This window comes from Triplophysa rosa, linkage group LG14 (assembly GCF_024868665.1).
Source record: "Triplophysa rosa linkage group LG14, Trosa_1v2, whole genome shotgun sequence".
NCBI classification, from domain to species: domain Eukaryota; kingdom Metazoa; phylum Chordata; class Actinopteri; order Cypriniformes; family Nemacheilidae; genus Triplophysa; species Triplophysa rosa.
The window spans coordinates 23288383-23305911 of NC_079903.1; the positions used below are offsets into that span (position 1 = coordinate 23288383).

The following is a 17529-nucleotide window of genomic DNA, read 5'->3' on the forward strand; positions in this document are numbered from 1 at the left end:
AGTATGCATGTTGTTGATTTAGATGATCTAATAATTTTAGACAGCTCATCTTGATCTACGGTATAAAATAATTGCATTTTCTCCTTAAGGGCGCTGTAGTTAGTTTGTTCAGCGGGTTTCACTTCTGATTGCATTGTTATAATTTTTTCTCTAATATCTTGGATTTTATATGTGAAGTAGTTCATAAATTCATCACTGCTATGCTGATATACAGGATCAGAAGTCACTGACTTCTGTAAAGAAGCCGGAACATTAGAATGACGTAATCACTAACGAGAGCCAATAGCATTTCACACTCAACGCTGACGCAATGACGCTGTCTGTCATGAGACAGACGAAAGCCAATGATATTTCACTATTAAGGCTGACGTAACTTGGCGCCAGATTTGAAAATCTGGAAACGCAGCAAAAACCGGAAGACAGCAGATGGTGATCGCTTTCGCGTCTGTTCCTCATATAAATCAATCGTTTCACCTCGGACACTTGGAATATTTGTACGTTTTAAAATGTTTAACTGTTTTGTATCTGTATCATGCATTTTCTGTTATTTAATAAATAAATGTGTTGTGTTACTTGCTCAAAAGGCCTGAATATCTGTGTATGTGTAATGTAAATACAGTTATCACGACATTTTGAAATGAAAAAAACCCCACAACACCTGCTATTATTGCAAAATAATACCCCAAAATGTACATTTTTAATGACAGTAGGCGATAGTCTTGCGTACTGGGACAAATGACATGCGTATGTCATATGGGATGGAGGATGTTGCATTAAAATGTCATTAAGTGTTAATACTCTGTCAAATAGTTTTATAACAGTGTCGTGAACACTTTTCTTGACCTCAACTACAGTGGTACGAATTAACATGTTTATGACAGATTTATGACATTTTATGTTGTCTTGGTAATGTCAAGTTGTCGTGACAAAGACACTGACAGGTTATGATGTATTGCTTTATGTCAAGTTGTCAACTCAAGACAACTCAAACAATGTCATCTTTGCATTACAAATCAGCGAATGACACTTAATGACAGTTGTCATAAACATGCATAAAATCTCCTTCATATTCATGACATGTGTCATGTCATGATTATGAAGGTGTCATGTCAGTCTTATGAACACTCCTTCAAGTAAAGTGTTACCAAACATTGTTTCGTGACGTTATCATGAACCTTGAGACCATTGGAGACTCATATCAGCATAAAAGTCAATACAGCACCCAACAGATGATTAAAAAATATTAAAAATAAGGGCAAAATGTAACAAATAATAAGAATAAAAGTGAATAGTAAAATGATAAAATATATAATGAATATATATAATAAATGAATATATGATCAATGAAATGTAATAAATGCATAAATCTTAGTAGGGGTTAGTAAATATATATAATGGAAATAATAATAAATGGAATAATTTAATAAATGAGATCAATGAAATGGAATAATAAAATAAAATAAAACAAGAAACAAACGTATGTTTCTACTCAGATCTATCAAGTGTCTGTTGAATTTCACCTAAATCAAACCTCAGGAGTGACATAAAGTCACATGAAAACTGATGAAAATCCAGATAATCACGTAAATTTTTTTTAAAAACTTTTCCTAAATACATGTAGAAATATGACTGTTGTGTTGTTTAAAAGTGAATCTGAACTTCACTGAACTGAACTTCAGCATTTGAGGTCTGAAAAAATACACAGCTTCTTTTCTGTTATTTCACCTGTTTCTCCAGTTTTCATTTTATGCCTATTGAAGCGAAATGTTTATTTGACATTCGGGAGGAATAGTGTTAGTAGTTCACAGAATGAAACAAAAAAGATCATTTCACCTAAACACAATTTAAAATCAGAAAAAGGGTCTCTGAAATTGCCTTAGATATATATGTTCCTAATTGGTTCCAAAATGAGGTAACTCTTTGATAAGATATTTTTTCAAAAATCACGTTTTTTATTGTTATCATGTTTTTATTGTGTTAGTTAGCTGTATTTTTGAGTTATTATGGCTTAGATCAAAACAAACCAACTGCAGTTTGATTGATATTAATTGGAATGCACAGTAAAAAAACATGATTTTTGAAAAAAATTAAAACGGAGTAATCTCATTTTGGAACCAAACTCTTCATATATATATATATATATATATATATATATATGCTGTATCTTATATATACTGTATATTAATCACGATTAATCGCATCCAGAATAAAAGTTTGGGTTTACATAATGTATGTCTGTGTACATATTAATTTTGTATTAATAAAACATACGCATTTATTTAATAAAAAACTAAGTATTAATATTAATAAACATTTACATATAATTTAAATGATGGGCAAATATGAATAAATACATGTAAAAAATTCTAAATATATACATGTTTGTGTACATGTATGTGTTTATAAATAGAAAATGAATATGCACAGTACACAGACATACATTATGTAAACACAGACGTTTATTCTGGATGCGATTAATCGCGATTAATCGTTTGACAGCCCTAACTATATATATATATATATCTAATTAAACATACATACATATATAGAGAGTCATGTGACTTTATGCTGACAGGTGGGCAGTATGATCGCTATGGTAACCTGAAGCAGTGGTGGACAGAAGAATCATACAGGAAGTTTCAGAAGAAAGCCGAATGTATCATCAAACTGTACGACAACTTCACCGTCTATAACCAGAGGGTACGGACACACACACACACACACACACACACTCTTACTGTACACACAGACGTGTGCTGGTGCACTCTGACAGACGTGTGTGTTTCAGGTGAGCGGGCGTCTGACGCTGGGTGAGAACATCGCTGATCTCGGTGGACTGAAGTTGTCTTTCTACGTAAGTTCTGAGCTGAACCTTCACTCATCCAGCGCGGTTACCATAGTGACATCATCATCTCACACACACTGACCCAAAGAACACAAATCTGTTTTCTTCTCTCGGTCTGTAGGCGTATCAGAAGTGGATTCGAGAGCACGGTCCAGAGCGTCCTCTCCCGGGTCTGAAGTACACACACGAGCAGTTGTTCTTCATAGCGTTTGCTCAGGTACACAGATCATCTCTCTTCCATGCCTTCGTTCTGTTTGCTCTCGAACAGCCAAGAGTTTCACTCATAATGTTCTGAGCTCACTTTAGTCCTGATTGATGTGTGATGTGACAGAACTGGTGCATGAAGAGACGATCACAGTCCATTTACCTTCAGCTGCTGACTGATAAACACGCACCTGAACACTACAGGTACACACACACACACACACACACACACACACATGCATGACGGTTTTAAAGGTAAATGTGTCACGGCGGTGTTTGTAATGTCTCTCTCCGCAGGGTTATTGGCAGCGTGTCTCAGTTCGAAGAGTTTGGTCGTGTGTTTCACTGCCCCAGAGGGTCGCCCATGCATCCTGTCAACAAATGTGCCGTCTGGTGACCTTTGACCCCTGGACCTTCTCTTTGACTGCCCTTCATCCATCCAGTCCTGACGCCGCTCAAAGTTTACAGTACTCAAAAAGTGCTCAAAGACCAAACGTTTCCTCGTGACGATCATCTTGAGCTTCTCGTGTGCCACATATCGCACGTATTTTTCTTTTCAGATGTTTGTTTATTTTTGTATTCGATGCATAGTGTGTTGTTTCAGTCAGGTCATGGCTGATGTTTGAGTGGGATATGATGTCAAATCTAGCTTTGGATGGTTTGTAAGCGGTGTATGTATGAGCAGAGATGTTTGGATGACTGCCTGCGTGTGACACGTGTGAGAGAGAGAGAGAGAGAGAGAGATCTGTGTTGTAGGCATGCTGATATGTTTTGATATGAAATGTTTTGTCAGACAAAAAGTGTTTTAAATCTGATGCTGAGAAAAGACAGAATATGTCGATTTCACGTGTCCCCCGTGTGTGAATTCTGTGCGTTTATTTGTCAAATTTGTATTTGTTGATGTGATTCTGAAGTGTGTTCTGACAGTACAGCAGATGTTCTTCACTGGCGTGTCTCAGGATTTCATGTTAAATACGAGACCAGTCGACAACCGCCGCTGTATCTAAAACACATTCATAGATTCCTGTGATGTTTCAGAGAGAAGATGTTTCTGACTTTTGTTGACTTGTGATTGTTTATGTCATATTATTGGTTTTATTTTACATTTAAAGAATGTCTTTTTTTTGTCACATCTAAAACAAGTAATTACGGGAATGCAATCTCTCCGTGTGAGGAACATTACATGAGATATTACTGTAAAAAAATTGTATGAAGTCTTTGCCCAAGAAAAAAAAGAGTAAATTTGTACAGATAAATTATATGAAACTTTAAAAATAATGTACAGCTCAAATAAAGCATGTTTGCTGTTTGAAAGTTTAAACATGTATGAAACAAAGAAACCAAAAGAACTGAAACACTCCATCAACACATGCGGAATAAAACAGAAGCCATGAAACTGACAGATCCTTCCAGTTATTTGTAGACTCAAACAGATATTCATCCATATTTTAATTAAATGTTTTTTTTAATGTAATTTTTATTTCCTGACAAACTGGTAGACTGATAAAGACAGTTACCTTTAATTTGTCACCTTCACTTCCCCTTAATCAAGCCATAGCAGAGGTTTTTTTTTTTTACTTTAAATTAAATATGCTGTTATGAAAATGAAGAAAACCTCACTTTATTCGTCGAAAATAAAATGTCTTTAAAAGGTGTTCATCAAACTCGTCGTGTTCCGTTGCAGTACTATAAATTAAAACCTTTTCTCAATTTGCACTTAAATTAATTATATAAAATAATAATTTATATGCTGTGTTGTTTACTAGTATTCTTCAACAAACAAAACTCCAGATATAATTGTTCTCGGAATGTTACGATTCGTAACTTTTATTTTGAAATCACGTGTCCGGATGTAGTCATCGCTGAGTTCACGCACGCCTTTTTGCGCGCTTGTGTTTTGTTTCCTGTTTGTGAAACTAACAACAAATTCACAAAAGCGGAATTACACTTCAAAAATGTTTTAGTTTAATTTAATTCGGATCGTAGATTTATTGAACACGGTCTCAAAACCTTCCGCAGACGTAAAGCAGGTAAAACATTAAAAAAAACATTTTAGATTGAAATACTTTTAATGTTCAATATAAACGACGCTGTAGTAACGTTACACGATTAACATATACATCATGCGTTGAATCACAAACTTTATAATTAACAATTGTTTTTATAATTTCAAGATATTTTGCATTTGTAAAAAGTCGTTTGTCGCATAATCATCATTGCATTAAAAGAAATACCACAATGCACAATTAAAATCACACTTTAAATAATGTGAGACTTAAGTAACGTTAAATGCCCTGATAATATAATTTGCTTTGAATAACATGCACACAAACATATGTTTATATGTTACTTACTCGGGTTTAGATTTAGTCACATATGTGGTCTCTTGGATCTTAATCTCAATAAACTAAGCAAACTCTAAAACAAAACAAATAAGTACATAAGCTTGGATAAAGGTAATAAAAACTCAATCTGACATAGGTGCATGCTCATAGATTTTAGACTGTAGATGTTCCCAAACCTTTTGAATCTGCTTAAATATTCAGTTATTGGTTTTAAGATGATGTTCTAGACTTGCATTGCTTTTTTAAATGTATTGTCTACAAAAAGGGATGTTTTTGTATTAAGATCACAGATTGGCCTCTACTGTGCTTTATTTTTACGTTTTGTTGTGTGTTGTTACTACAGGAGGGGCTGAGAGGTGAAGTGATGTCTGACAGCGTGTCTATGCCCTCATACACTGAGTATCCTGCAGGACGTCCCTTCATTAACACACCCCTGCCCTTCTCACACACACCTGTGAAAGCTTTCCCTGAGAGCAACAGTGCAGGTACACACACACACACACACGCACACACACATGCACACACGCACACGCACACACACACACACATGTGCTTAGACTAGTCTTAGAAGTTAGGAATCTCATTTTTTCTTCAAGACTGGTCATAACTTCTTTAACTCAGTTACATAAAAAGGAAGATTGGGCTAATTAATTTAATTGATTAGTCCTATCTAATTGCTAGTCTGCGAGACTAGTTGTTAAGACGCTGTCTTAACTTAGCGGCTAAGTTTATCAGCTGGGCCCATATCAGTGCCATTGTTTTGTCTCAAGATGCACACCAGTAATGTATTCTTCTAAGGCATTTTATAAAAGTTCATTCCTGGCTTAAGCTAAGCCTTGTGTGTGAAACCTGGGCCACAGTGTCTCCGGTGATAGTCAGGGTGGTTACGGTGTGTTCTATACTAACCTGTGACACCTGATAGCTCACACACGCTCACGTCCACTGGTTCCTATAGAGAGAGAGAGAATGATGATCCAGTGACGGCTGTCACTTCCACTCATAAATAATCCACTGCTGTGACAGCGTCACATCTCAGTGTAGCTCATGTTTGACAGCGTCACCAGAAAGACTGACAGTGAAGAGAAAAGTCTGCCTTTATTCAATAAATAATACTGATATCATCATTCTTTATTCTACTCAGTCTCGGCTGTAAGCTTCGAGACGTTTGAAAGGATGTTTTGTAATTGTGCAAACACAGCAGTGATCAGTGATTTCTGTTGATGAGATGATGAACACAGATCTGTCAAATCAGTGCGCGCGGGGGTGTGTGTGTGTGTGTGTAGCGATTCTCTCAGCACTGAAGAATCTGCAGGAGAAGATTCGCCGTCTTGAACTTGAACGATGTGACACCCATCAGAAACTCCAGACGCTTTCCAACGAATCTACACAGACACAAGCACACAGTAGAGGTGAAGAGGACCTCAAGAACCACGGTGCGTTTATACTGAACAAACCCTTTGTACATAAATCATCATTTTCAGGTTCTTCAGTCAGACGTCTGTGTGCTGTCCACAGAACCTGCTCAGTAATTGATCTGTAACACGGCATGTGATGAAACCGATGATTCAGTGTCCTGTCTCGCTCTCTGTCTGCAGAGCTGCTGCGTCACCTGTCCGCAGCTGAGACTCGATGTTCTCGTCTGGAGAGACAGTTAGAGCACATGAGGAAGACCGTGAGAAACGCTGAATCTGACAGAACCGCTGTTCTCCGACGACAGGTACACTCAAAAAAATTGAATTACATTTCTCCAACAAAATCGAATTTGTTTGAAACGATTCTTTATAGTCTTGTTGTATGAACTAAGATTAAATTAATTTGTGTCATATACATTACATAAAACCAATATAAAAAACACAATTTTATCGATTTGATTATTTAATGAAAGCACTCAAGAACTTTTTTTTAATATTATACATCTTTAACATTAATTAGACTACTTGAACAAGCAGCAAAAATCATTTTTTTGAGTGTACATCTCACACACACACACACACACACACACATTAAAGACAGTCAGTGTGTGTGTGTGTGTGTGTGTTGTGCAGGCGTCGCTGGAGCGGTTGGGTTCTGTAGATCAGACATATGTTCAGAGGAAGCTGCAGAAGTTGGATGTGTTGGAGCAGGAGTATCGGAGACTGACTGACACACAGACACTCGCTGAGAAGAAAATCAGAGAACTGGAGAGAAAATTACAAGAGGAGGAACATCAGAGGAAACTAGTGCAGGACAAAGCTGCACAGGTCTGTCTCTCTCTCGCTCTGTCTGTCCGCCCGTCTGTCTGTCTGTGATGTTAACAGTGCCGTCTGATCTGTGGTCAGTTACAGACGGGTCTTGAAGCCAATCGTATCCTCATTCAGTCTGTTTCTCCACGTCCCCATAAATCCTCTAAAGTTAAACAGAAGATGGTAATCGATTCGCCTCACACATGTGGAATAATGATTGTGTGTCGCAGTGTTGTTCATGTGTGGATTGTGTTTGTGTTTCTGCAGAAACACACGTCTCATCCACAGCCACATTACAGACTGAGTTTAGGAGACGTGCCGTTTGTGACCGGAACGGTACACAACTGGTTTTTATTTTGCATTCATCAAATTCCATGGAATTTTTTTATTAAAAATAGAGAAAAAAACGAAGGTTTAATCTGTACGTTTTAAAATTAGGGATGTAAGGATTCATTCAGCTAACGATGCCATTCATTCACAAATTATTATTATTAATAATTATTTTTTGACAAATTATAAATGAACAGCTGCTCTTTTATTATTTCTCAAAGGCTGCACATTTCTTTGTCAAATAAAAATATATTTTATGTCAAATAACAAAGCTAAACGCATTTTAAAACAAATTCCATATCAAATAAAAAACGAATAATGCAAAAGTCTCTTTAATATAAACAAACGAAGACTTTGTCTGTGCATTTCCTGTATTTTTTTACATTTAAGAAATATCAACAAATCCACGTTTTCCAAGTTTGCGGTGAACACAGCGGCCCCTGCTGTTCAAAACATGTATTGCGATATTTATCTCAACTGTCTTGAATCGTCTCATATTATAATCCATTTTCAACCGGTTATATAATCGTTACATCCCTAATAAAAATGTAATCAAAACGTTTTTTTTTTTAAATTACAATTGCAAAAAAATATTGCATATACCGTTACTGTGATATAAAAACATTTGAAGTATGACTTAAGATTTTTGTTTTAAAATCAAGCGGCCTGTTTTTGTTACTGTAAGTGAGCTCAAACGTGATTGGCTGACCTCTCTCTTCAGTCGACGAGTTCCAGTCATTCCGTTCGTGCAAACGTTCAGCACGTTCTTCATCTCATGAAGCAGCATCATCCTCAGCTTTGCAACGAGCACGTGCTAGGACACGCCCATCCGTCCACTAGAAGGCGTTCAGCACATCAGTCCAGCAGTAGCTCCGCCTCTTCCTCCTCCAGCTGTGAAGAGCTGTCAGACCTGCTGCTGATGTTACAGGATGAGTTTGGACACATGAGCTTGTGAGTGTTTGTGTGTCTGTCGTCTTCACCGCCCTTATGTCACTCGACGAAAAAACTGTTAACATGAGGAACCAATTAAAGAAAGTGTTCGGCAAAGTTCAAACTTTTTGTTTTCAAAAAAGTATGTGGAGTTTTTCCATCATATGAGCCTTTAATGTGTGTGTGTGTGTGTGTGTGTGTGTGTGTGTGTGTGTGTGTGTGTGTGTGTGTGTGTCAGTGAACACAAGGAGCTGGCGAGACAGATCGAGTCCAGCGGGTCAGATCGGCTGCGGCAGGATTTGGAGCACGAGATGGAAACACTGATGAAGAGAATGGAGAGTAAAGGTGAACAGATCGCTAAAGTCCGTCGACACCAGACGCAGGTAACACCCAGTCCAGAACGCACACACACACACACACAGTGTTAAAGTCTGATGTGACGTGTATAACATGGCTCTGTCCGTGTGCGAGGTCAGCTGGAGAGGATGAGGAGACAGCGTGGTAAACAGAGGCACGAGGTCAAAGTCACGCCCTCGTCATCGTCTCGCGGTCGCTCGGCTGCAGCAGCGAAGCTGAAATCCAGACCAGGTGAGCGCAGCAGAGACAGTCTGCGTCTGCTTCAAGACATGCGCTCGCTGCAGACGTCACTGCGCAGAGATCAGCTCAGCTGGGACTTCTGACGGCACAACAAGAACAACCTCTCACAGACGCCTCCAAAACAAAGACACTTCAACCCGGCTGTATATTTAGGACCAAGATGATTCAACACATTTTATTATCAAACGCTGAAATGAAATCTTGTGGATCAGATGTGTTAGATCAGTTTGGAATGTCGTGTGTATTTTTTGCACATCGGACACAGATATGATTCTGTTATTTTATCGGTTTACAGGTGAAATCTGTTGATGATAACGTGTCATTAAATCATGATTCAGTCTAATGAAGATGAGATCTTGAGGTCAGGGTCTGGCTTGTTGTCGTAACTCAGTGCTGACGTTGATCTGAAGTGTGAAGTCTGTGTTCTACCTCACTTATTCCCGTTTCACTCTTGAGATTTTATTATAGTTGTATTATTTTGCAGTCAGTGCTTTCGTTTGTAAAAGTGTTTTTCCATTTGTTTCACAATATTCCACGTATGGTTTGTTGTTTGGTAACATCTGGCGTGTATAGTTTGTTATATGTGTGTGTGTTTGTCTCTGTGATAAAGGGATTGTGTTGAAGTGAAATTGGATGAAAGTCTAAATTCTGTCATCATTTATTCTCTCTCGTGGGTTTCTAAATCTTTATGCGAGTCTTTATTCAGTGGAACACAAGAGAAGATATTTTGAGAAATATCTTGTGTTCATACCACAGAGTTCAGTGTTTGATGATCAACATTCTTCAAAATATCTTCTGTTGTCTTCTTAAGAAAAGAAAGACTCATAAAGGTTTGACATGAGGATGAAGAAATGATGAAAGAATGCTCATTTTTGGATAAACTTTCACTTTAAGGGTTTAACACGTTACATTCCTTATAACACATTGACACACAAATGTGTTTTGCAGAAGCCTCGTGAAGTGTGTGTTTGTATGGGGGTGCTAAGATGCTTATTTTTTTCTGTTGTGTCAATCATACGTTTGTGAAGTATTTATTTTTACAGCGCTGATTAAAATCAAAGCGAGCAACAGGTTTGCGTTTTGTCACTGAGACGAAGTTTATTTTGGATAAAAAGTCATTTTTATAGTCAGTCATAATGTCTAGTTTCTTCAACAGTTGTAAGACACAGTTAAGTCTGTACAATATCTACACAAATGTGTGTATTTATCACCATATAAACTGACTATCCAGCACTCAGTTATACAGAAAAGTCAAAGCACAGAGCGTCAGTAACGTAAATATTCATTGAGTTTATAACACCAAGGCTGTGTCCGAAATAGCCCCCTATACCCCAGTTACAGTGCACTGTTTGAGGGGACATCCATTTTCAGTGGTGTCCGAATTCATAGTGGACATTATTGAGTGCACTCGTTCAATCCCATGATGCATCATAATAACGAGTGCACGACCGATGTACACTCAACGGCTAGCTGCTACCCATCTGTCGTGATGCGCGCGCTGAATGATTTCCCGCCTCTCGGCAAAAGAAGATGGCGCCCGCAGCGCTTCAGTGTCCGAATTTACTCACTCGCTTAAAGTGGACTATATTAGTACGGAGCCCTTTTTGGGACATGGGGTGGAAAAAGTATGAAAGGGAAGAGAAACATATTTTTAAAAGCTTTTGCGTTATCTCGCAAAAGTTTTGTGTTCCCCGAGAAACATTGCGTTCCCTCGCAAAACTTTTGCGTTCTCTCGCAAAACATTCAAAAGTCCTGTTGTCCCGCTCCATTCCCGGACCAATAACTCGTGAGCTAAACGTTGTTATAACACAAATAACACATAATTCCTTAGACAATGATCTACAACCTAGTCTTCCTCAAAACGAGAATATAAATTGATCTCCATAAGAGCAGGCGACATGGACAACTAAAACCAGTTTAAATTCAGCAGGAGAGCATTAATGTGTAAACTGAATTTGGTGAGAACACAGTGTGTAACATTTAAGTTATTAATGACTATTTTTGTAGTAACGCTTTTCAGATTTGCAGTCACTTTGCAGACGGTATGTAACACTGAAGTTAATGACTATTTTTTGTAGCCTGATGATCTTCGGGTTTTGCACTTTACAGACGATCCCTTCAGTCTTGTCTCAGCCAGCTCCCGCCTGAGATCAATACAAGGCTCGATTTGTGGAAAAGTAAGTTAAAATTCATTGTTTACGTTACATAGAATGAGGTGTCATTTGTGTTATAAGAACGTTTAGCTCACGAGTTATTGGTCCGGGAATCTGCGACTATAGACCATGTTTATGTACGGAGCTAGTCTTAAATTCTGCCAGCAGGACATTAAACATGAAGTGTTTGTCAGAACTCGCAAAATGTTTTGCGAGATAACGCAAATGTGTTTGCGAGGGAACGCAAAAGTTTTGCGAGATAACGCAAATATGTTTGCGAGATAAGGCAAAAGTTTTGCGAGATAACGCAAAACCTTTAAAAATATATTTTCTCTTCCCTCTCATATTTTTTCCACCCCATGTACCTAAAGGGGCTCCGTATTTTAGTGAACTAATGTAGGGAATAGTGAATGAGGCGATTTCGGGCACAGCCCAAATCTCTTCAAATGTGAACAGACATCATGAAAAACTGCACTGCATCTTTTCACCAGATTGTTAGTAAAGGGAACTCGAAGAAGAAGTCAAGACTATCCCTGGATTCAGCTGAAATATTCAGACATTACACGAGAAACATATTTACGTGTGTAGTATTGGCACTAGAGAGTATTTCTATTCCAAACAAAAGAAAAGTTATTCACCGTCACCTACGAATACAAACGTGTAGAAATAACAGAGCAAATAAAGCGTGTCAAAAGAAATATTTTACAATGTACACATCGTGAGGTGAACAAAGCACTTATTGCACAAGAAAACAAAAGCGTGTCTGTGATGATGAAACAAAAACATCTGATGGAGAAAAACACTTGATAAGAAAAGTATTGAAAATGAGTTTCAAGTTCCAGCACGAGCTTTTATCTTTCATACAGCAGACGTCAGAAAAAAAACATCTCAACATTTCTGAAGAATGAATATTTCGCATGAAACACAAAGCTTGACGCTTTTTTCTCCACAGACCATTCACAGTTTTGCGTTTGCGGTTCAATAAACCTTCAGTAGTTATTTCACAGAAAAACCAACAACATTTGGTTTATATTTTATTCGTCTTTAGATTAAAGGGGTGAAATCAATGACATTTTGCATACTGGATGTGCTCTTTTTTTTGTTGGCCTGTTTCAGTGATTTTCGATGAGAAAATGTAAAAAATGCCCGCTGAATTTATTTATGATCATGTTAATAGCGTCTGGATTCCAGTAATGACAAAGAGGTATTTCTGCATGATGGGATATGTTTCGCTCTGTCTTTTATAAAACATAATGGGAACGCAAAAATAGATTCTGCAAATACGTTCTTAATGCAAAATAAAACGTCTTGTTTTTTTCTCAAGAATTTACGGTTAACTTGCATTATGCATTATGGCTCACGATATTAAAAGCAAACTCGCATTTTTCATACGACAGAAATCTCTTTTTTGTTCCGTAGCAGATTTTGGCAAATGCACGTACAGTCACGCGTGGATCCGCACACATGTAGGACATCTTTATAGATCATATAGCTTCAGAACTGTACAGAGATAGGCAGGTTTTCTTTTGTACATCTCTCTTAAAGTCACTCAGGAAGGCAACGCAAACAATTGTAAGGCAAAATCCATTCGCCATCCTGAGAAAGTGGGTGTCCTCCGAGGGCCATCGGAGCCCTTTAAACACACTATACACGACCTCCTCCCATCAGCATCTCCTCACGGCTCTCTGAACGACAGCTGCTGTTCGCTTCGATGACTTTTTCGGTCTGATTGGTTTGGGATTTCGAAAATGGTTTTGTTTTTTGTCTGAACAGGGCAAACTGACATCTGAGAGGCCAAATTGGTTCCACTTGGAAACTGAAGATTAATTAGGAGAACATCCGTTTCATATGACGAATTTCAATTAGGACTCAAAATAACATGAGCTTGAGTTTAGCAGCAAGATTCTTTCAAATTAAAAGAAACTTGAAATTTGATGTTTTTGAAAACATGACAGATCCAATTAGATTTATAGGCCCTTTCTGTTCAAATGTTTTATTACATTCTCTTCTGTAAGATTTCTTAAATTACATTCCACCTAAACATCTCAGCCGTCAATCATCAACCGTCAGCATCCATCTCCACGGCAACAGGAGAACATCACACCCGACCCCTGTCTTAATGAACCGCCGGTGACCTTTGCCCCCGGTGACATCACTGGTCGTCGAGGCAGCCGTTCATGCGGTGGGTGTCATCGCCGAACGCTCCCTGAGACTGCAGCAACTCGAACTCCTCATCCAGGAAGTCCAGCGAGTTGTTGCTAGGCAACCCGCGGATGGTGAACTTGTGCGAGACTTTGGACCACTGCTCACGGTTGGCGGCCACGCGCTCGTACAGCTCCGCCGATCGCGGGAAGATTTCCTGCAGGAGCCTGAAGAAATAATGACAGACACTTTAGACTTCACGCCTGCTATTAAAGGTCACGCGTGAACTCTGCGCACGTGTGTGTGTGTGTCTGACTTGTATATTGGCATGGCGATGTGCTCCATGAAGCTGATCTGAAGCTCGGGGATGTACGCTTTCTCTCGATCCATCATCTCACTGGGTCTGTTTCCCATGGCCTTCTCCTGAACACACAAGTCTGTTTTAGCATGTTTATATACAGCGTTATATACACGTTAAAACTCGACATCTTTTAGATTTAGTGTTTTAAGACACAAAGCACAAGACAAGCTATTATGTCAAATGTTGCAGTATTTCTAGGTCGCTCATATTTTGTTTATGCAACAATACACACTAGAAGCTTCTGCGTGTGCTCGTGTTTTACTGCTGACACACACAAAACAAACAAACAAACAAACAAACAAACAAACAAACAAACAAAAATGTGTTGACTCACCAAATCACCCTGAGAGAAAAACTCTTTGTAGATCAACTCCTGAAAGCAACACACAAGAGAAAGAGTGAAGATGAGAAAGTGTCTTTAAGCTGTGTGCGTGATATTGTGATCATGTTGTGGTTTAGGGGGCGTACGGCAATCTTTCTGGTGGTCTTCCAGCCTTTGGTCTGGTCTGAGAGGTCACAGGAGGTCATGAGCAGACACAGCAGCAGACTGCGATGGGTTTGACTCTTGGGGTTATAACCAGCTACACACACAGAGAGAGAGAGAGAGAGAGAGAGAGAGGGAGAGACAGAGAGAGAGAGAGAGAGAGAGAGAGAGAGAGAGAGAGAGAGACAGAGAGAGAGAGAGAGAGAGAGAGAGAGAGAGAGGAACCCTCACAGTAATTCACAATGAACGAACGACTACACATTACTACATGTTGTTGTGTTGAATTTTTTTCTTTTAGTTTTTTTTACAATAATTGTCATTGCAGCCCTGGAATTTCAGGATTTCTCCCATATTTTTTTCACCTTTTGACTGTAATTGTTTGTACTATATTCAAAAAAGGACATTTCAGATTCACATTTTTATAGTACATTCAATAGTGAAAAGTGGTTCTTCTCACAGATTCATTCAAACTTTAAAAATAAAAGTTCATCGTTTCTGTAATGCTCCCTGTTGTTAGTGTTTTTTAGGTCGGTGTGTTATGTTTTCTGAATGAGAATTGTTGAGTGTTATGTTGCGACGAGCTTATTGTGCGACATATATGAAGTGTTTTGTTGGTCTGAGTGAGTTTTGGAGGAGAGATGAAGTGTTTGTGATGATGGTAATGCAGACACTGAATCTCTGAGGAGTCTCTCACCATCAGCAATCTTCTGAAGATCTTTAAAGATTCTCAGATGATGAGCCAAATCTGTGGCCAGAATGATATCTCTCATCAGATCCAACATCCGCTGGTAATCCTGGAAAACACAACACACACCTCACAGCTCCTCTTTATCTTGGGTTTATAACCAGCACAGGTTCACATTAGTCTTGAGGATACTTTCTAGTCATTGACTCTGCTTGTGATCTGTTTTCTTTCTGAATACCTAGAAACTGTTAGATGAGGAACATCAAAGGTTTTACCTTTCTAGAGAATTTCTCAAAGATGTTGCAGCCGTGCGTGTTGAGAATTGCGATGGCTTGAGCAAAGTGATGTCTCTAAAACACACACACACACACACACACACACACACACACACACACACACACACACACACACACACACACACACACACACACACACACACACACACACACNTCCAGGTTCTTGTAGAGCAGGTAGCAGAAGTGAGACACAGAGAACGCGTGCATCCAGTTGTGATACGGAGGGTCTCTGTAGCCCTTCTTCACCATTAGACAAAACCTAAACGAAATATAGAATCACTCAAATCCTCTGAACGATTCTAACTTCTCTCTCTCTCTCTCTCTCTCGCACGCGCGCGCACACACACACACACACACACACACACACACACACACACACACACACACACACACACACACAACAGCAGACAGTTAGTGTGTGTGTGTGTGACATCAGAACACTAGAGGGCAGCAGACACACAGAATGTAGAACAGTAGGGCTCTCAAACGATTTATCGATCCCGAATAAACGTTTATGTTTACATAATACATGTCTGTGTACTGTGCATATGAATTTTGTCTTTATAAGCACATACACACACATATATATATAATAATTAAGAAACACTTATGTATCATTTTAATTATTGGTCAATTTAAATAAATACGTGTAAATATGTCCTAGATACTGTATATACAAGTACGTGCAGGGTTGGGAGGGTTCCTTTACAAATGTACGCCGGAACACCTAAAAATTACTACATCAAAAATGTAATTCAAGTCATTTTGGATTACGTAATCCAAGTATCAAAATATAAAAGTAATGTAGTCCGGTTGCTTTTGGATTACTTTAGGGTCACATAAAATGATGAAAGTGTTTTCATTTACACAGAAGCAAGGCAGCATCAGAATTGTGTTGAGATAGATATAAAAAAAACCATGAACTCATTAAAGAGGGCTGCGAGGTTAAAATGATTATTGACTTATTGATTATGAATGTCAATGAATGTATTGAGTAACAGGTGTGGGTGTACCTCCATTACAGATCCCTCTGAACTGTAAAGAGCCGCCAGGACGGATTGCTGATGAAAACACAAATATAAATGAATCACATTTCAGTAAGTCTATAATCTTGGTTGATTTGACACAAACTATGAAGTGTAAATGTGACATCAGTCTTGAGACTGTTCAACGTACCGAATCGACCTGGAAAGAGTTGTTTGTTCCTCGATGGTCCAAATCATGACACATGCAGGACACAAAGAGCGCCAGAATCTCTATATCTCTACACCGAGAGAAAACATATAGAGTTTAGTGCTTTAATATCTTAAGTGTGTGTGTGTGTGTGTGTGTTCATGTTTGTATATCCCCGTGGGGACCTAAACCTGAATACACACAACACATGGGGACTCGTGTCACTGTGGGGACCAAAATTGAGGTCCTCATGGGCACAAAAGCTAATAAATTGTGCAGAACAATATTTTTTACAAATCTAAAAATGCAAAAAGTGTTCTATGATCTTTAGGTTTAGGGATAGGGTTAGGGATAGGGGATAGAATATACAGTTTGTACAGTATAAAAACATTACGCCTATGGACTGTCCCCACGGGGATAGTCAACCAAAGCCTGTGTGTGTGTGTGTGTGTGTGTGTGTGCGAATGTGTGTGTGTGTGCGTGTGCGAATGTGTGTGCGTGTGTGTGACACTGGATGTGTTTTCTTACTGGAGGTAGTTGGAGAGTCCAGGTTCTTGTAGAGCAGGTAGCAGAAGTGAGACACAGAGAACGCGTGCATCCAGTTGTGATACGGAGGGTCTCTGTAGCCCTTCTTCACCATTAGACAAAACCTAAACGAAATATAGAATCACTCAAATCCTCTGAACGATTCTAACTTCTCTCTCTCTCTCTCTCTCTCGCACGCGCGCGCACACACACACACACACACACACACACACACAC

At 38.7% G+C, this 17529-nt stretch overlaps 3 protein-coding genes across 9 annotated transcripts in view; 2 read left to right on the forward strand and 1 right to left on the reverse strand.

Annotated features, from left to right (window-relative positions):
- LOC130564387 (endothelin-converting enzyme-like 1) overlaps positions 1-4678 on the forward strand; it is a 32903-nt gene extending 28225 nt beyond the window's left edge. The window contains exons 15-19 of the mRNA XM_057350418.1: positions 2576-2700; positions 2789-2854; positions 2967-3062; positions 3177-3253; positions 3347-4678. Coding sequence (XP_057206401.1) covers positions 2576-2700; positions 2789-2854; positions 2967-3062; positions 3177-3253; positions 3347-3446 — 464 coding nt within the window. The 3' untranslated portion in view covers positions 3447-4678. The remainder of the gene's footprint in view (positions 1-2575; positions 2701-2788; positions 2855-2966; positions 3063-3176; positions 3254-3346) is intronic.
- A 189-nt stretch (positions 4679-4867) lies between these two features.
- cep57 (centrosomal protein 57) lies at positions 4868-10278 on the forward strand. 7 transcript variants are annotated; one of them, XM_057350429.1, is made up of 10 exons: positions 4881-5079; positions 5738-5879; positions 6678-6827; positions 6990-7111; positions 7440-7634; positions 7719-7799; positions 7884-7952; positions 8668-8897; positions 9115-9259; positions 9353-10278. In XM_057350429.1, the coding sequence occupies exons 2-10, from the start codon at positions 5759-5761 to the stop codon at positions 9554-9556; spliced, it is 1317 nt and encodes a 438-aa protein (XP_057206412.1). In that variant the 5' UTR covers positions 4881-5079; positions 5738-5758; the 3' UTR covers positions 9557-10278. The 7 variants fall into 7 exon arrangements, with proteins under 7 accessions (XP_057206414.1, XP_057206408.1, XP_057206410.1 ...); XM_057350428.1 differs by having other exon boundaries at positions 4882-5079; positions 7713-7799; XM_057350431.1 differs by having other exon boundaries at positions 4868-5079; positions 7713-7952; positions 9348-9477.
- A 256-nt stretch (positions 10279-10534) lies between these two features.
- Positions 10535-17529, reverse strand: part of LOC130564499 (cGMP-dependent 3',5'-cyclic phosphodiesterase) — a 9577-nt gene continuing 2582 nt past the window's right edge. The window contains 10 exon segments of the mRNA XM_057350578.1: positions 10535-13995; positions 14085-14191; positions 14464-14502; positions 14598-14710; positions 15308-15407; positions 15574-15648; positions 16608-16655; positions 16771-16858; positions 17296-17314; positions 17317-17427. Coding sequence (XP_057206561.1) covers positions 13779-13995; positions 14085-14191; positions 14464-14502; positions 14598-14710; positions 15308-15407; positions 15574-15648; positions 16608-16655; positions 16771-16858; positions 17296-17314; positions 17317-17427 — 917 coding nt within the window. The 3' untranslated portion in view covers positions 10535-13778.